Source organism: Gavialis gangeticus, unplaced genomic scaffold (genome assembly GCF_001723915.1).
Source record: "Gavialis gangeticus isolate Ggan-Ray unplaced genomic scaffold, GavGan_comp1, whole genome shotgun sequence".
NCBI classification, from domain to species: domain Eukaryota; kingdom Metazoa; phylum Chordata; order Crocodylia; family Gavialidae; genus Gavialis; species Gavialis gangeticus.
In genome coordinates, this window is record NW_017729006.1 from 12,048,118 (window position 1) to 12,051,483 (window position 3,366).

General features: G+C 42.2%; 1 protein-coding gene across 2 annotated transcripts in view; it reads left to right on the forward strand.

Annotated features, from left to right (window-relative positions):
* The window catches only part of ANO10 (anoctamin 10), a 302,528-nt gene that overhangs the window by 22,370 nt on the left and 276,792 nt on the right, over positions 1-3,366 (forward strand). For both annotated transcript variants that reach the window (XM_019508811.1, XM_019508810.1), the window contains exon 6: positions 1,562-1,681. In XM_019508811.1, coding sequence (XP_019364356.1) covers positions 1,562-1,681 — 120 coding nt within the window. The remainder of the gene's footprint in view (positions 1-1,561; positions 1,682-3,366) is intronic.

The window sequence follows — 3,366 nt, forward strand, 5'->3', positions numbered from 1 at the left end:
GCTTTACTGGCAGAACTTAGTAAGTCCAGACTCAGAGCTCCTGTGTGGCAGTGGAGCACCTTTCTTCTGGCAGAGCACCACCTGCTCTGCGAGGAATGGAAGGCTTTTGCTTAGGGGTGCACCAATAGAGATTTTGGGGGCTGATACTGATAGCTGGTTTTTAAGGAAGCATATTGGTCGATACCAATCAGATTTCCGATACAGCTGCAAGTTGTGGTGGAAGGTGAGGGAAGGGGCATGGGGGACAAGGCCCCTGCAGTGAGGGAGGGAGTGGGGCTGGGGCAGGGCGTGGGGTAGAGCTGTGGCTTGTCCGGGGGGTGCAGGGTTGGGGGCAGCTCCTGCCAGTGCACACACTGTGGAAGGCATGGGGGGGTATGTGCCCCCCAGATCTCCGTGGGGCAGGGTGGGCTACAGCTGTGGGCTGGGACCAGGGCTAGGACAGTGTGGGACTATTCCTGGCAGGGGCTGGGCTGGGCTGTGCTTGGGGCGGGTGGTGGCAGTGCTGGGAGGGGAGCTGTGGGGTGGGGCTGTAGCCCCCCCCGCCCTGCAGTCCCAACTCCCAAAACTGCTTGCTCCATATGATGCCTTGGCCCACCCCCCACCCTCCTGTGCTGGGAAGAGCCACGGCTCTGTTCCCCACTCTGGCTGGGCAGTGCCTGTCCCAGCCCCTGCCCCACTCTCTTCCTCACCGTGGGGGGCATTGATGTGCTCCCCCATGCCCTTTCCCTACCCCTTTCTCTTCCATCGCAACAGACTTACCAGCTGCATGCAGCTCTCCAAACTGCCAGGCTGTACTTCTCGCTGCCTGTGTGCTGCACATGCATGGGCATTTTTTAGGCAAATTATTGGCCACACAAAGCCGATTTCCAATGCAGTCAATTTTCTTCATATCGATGCCAGTCTAATATTGGACCGATGTATATGTGCACCTCTACTTTTGTTACTACTTGGAATTTTCAAGATAGGTGTGTCTGTGCTATCTGTTGAAAACCAGTCTCTTAACAGCTGGTGCCTGTTAGGGTGTGTTTGTGTGCCCTCTGGTACAGCTGTTGCAGTTGAGCTGTGTGTCTTCTGCTGGCCCTGCATAGGTAGGGGCATGCTTTGACAGCCTACTTGTGGCAACAGCTGTTTGCCAACAGAAAGCTTGTAGTGCAGACAAACCCTAAGCAATCCATAATTTTAGCTGCTCCATTCTGGTACAGTAGCAGGTTTGTCAAAATTTCCCGACATGGGTGTCTTTCAGTTTTGATTTGCTGTTCAAGCCTTACTTGAATAGAATGCTGGCTTGTGGATACCAACAGACTCTTCTTCTCTCGTAGACTGCAATTGAGCCCAGGTCTTTGGAGTGCCATTTGTGCTTTCAGCCCCTACATTATATAATATATTATTAAATTAGCATGTAAGGCTGTGAATATTAAGGGATTAAATTGTAAGTTAGATTAGAGTTTTTTCTTTGAAAGAAAATTTAATTTTGCTAGCAATAATGTAATCCAATGCAAGCACCAACTTTAATGTGACTTTGCAGGAGCAATAGATGCATGTTTTTTCCTTTTCTTTTCAGTGAGAAGATTGTTGACCAATGGCATCCTAATTCAATTTTTTCCACTTCATGATAAAGACGAATTGAAGAAGCTCCGGCACACTTGGTATAGCCGAGTCAAAATTAGTTTTCAGCCATTAGGTATGTTAGTACTTCTTTCATTGAGGAAAAAAAAAGCCTTGATACCAGAAATGGTTCCAATGTTGATGAGCTTTTGGAAAGCTAGCTGGCCTTAGCAGAGTCTTCAGACCCTTGTCTCTGACTGAGCAATTCTTCTGAGACTCTTAGTTAATTGGGGTTGTATGTTACTAGGTTAAGGGAGGTGGGACTTGCTTGACCAGGACAGCAGAACCTGCAGCTGTTGAAGACAAGGTTCTCTTGTTTGTATTTCACGTTACTTGTTTTTCCCTTTTTAAAAAGCCCTAGTATAGTAAATGTAGAGAAAAATGCATTTAATGACATACTAAAGTTGGACTGTGAAGTATTTTAAGTAAGAAAATGCGAGAGAAAATATCTGAATTTGAGTAATAAGGCACTTTTTCCAGTGTGAGAAGTAAGGGAAAGAAACTTTCTTATCATAAGAAAAAGAGTTCTTAAAAGTACTTTTTGAATAGTTGGCTTATCAAAATAGTTGTGGATGGAAACATAATATCTTATTGTGACTTTTGGTGAAATTGTATTGTGTAATCTTTTGTAGTAAAACAAAATTCCTGTCAGCATGATATATGAACACCTTGTTCTAAATTACGTTTTTGTTTTTTCAGTAGAAGGTGCTAAATATCTTTCCCTAGGAAAAAATGGTGTGATATGAATTGAGTGTTTATATAACCATTAAAAGATCAAATTGTAATTCATATGCTCTAGGAGAAGGGAGTCAGGGAAGCTGCATATTTAATTCTTGGATTTAGAAATTTTTATTTACTTTTTTAAATGATGTATTGTGTACATTTTTAAAATTCATTTAACTTACAGTAAAAGAATATTAAAATAGCCTATAATATTACATTACATAATTTGAAAAATACTGTAGTGGTTTAACACAAGTGAACTTTGGGTTTGCAGACTCGTATGATAAAGAAGATTTCCTGGGTTACTGTCCCCTGTCCCCTGATATTGTTGGCAGCTACATTTTCTAAGCCTTTCCATAGACTGATTAAGTTCCAACTTAAAATTAGGTTGGCTATTTGCCAACAGTTGAAATATTGTTCCAGACCTCACTGCATCAGGTGTGAGGAAACTTTCTTTTAAATACAGTTTAAATTAATTTGTGGCCAATTTATACCCATTTGTTCTTATGCTAGCATTGTCTTTTAAATTAAATAGTTTTCTCTCCATGTTTGCCCCTTTACAAGGTAGTTAGATCCCTACTCAGTTTCCATTTTCCTAGGCTGAACAAGTGAAGCTTTCTCAGTATTCTCTTTTACAATAGGTTCCCAGTTCTGTGCTTTTCCCTACTAGCCCTTCTATGCACCTGTTCAGTATGAGTTTGTCATTTTTGAACATGAGTGACCAGTTTTCCAGATCAAGTCTTACTAGTGTCTTGTACAAAGGCATTACTGCTTCTGTCAGTCACGTTAAGCCTTGGAAGTATTAATATTCATATATACTCTATGGCCAGGGATAGAAATTACACACACATTGATATAAATGATCAGAAACTGGTTCAAATCAGTAACGCAACAAAAATTCAATGCACTTAAACGGCTTTCAAAATGGCTGAAACCGGTTTAAGATAAACCTGGATGGATCTAGTATCAGACTTAACTGATTTAGGTTAAATCGGTTTATTGAACTTTTGTCCCAGATCCCCTTCAGATGCAAGTTAA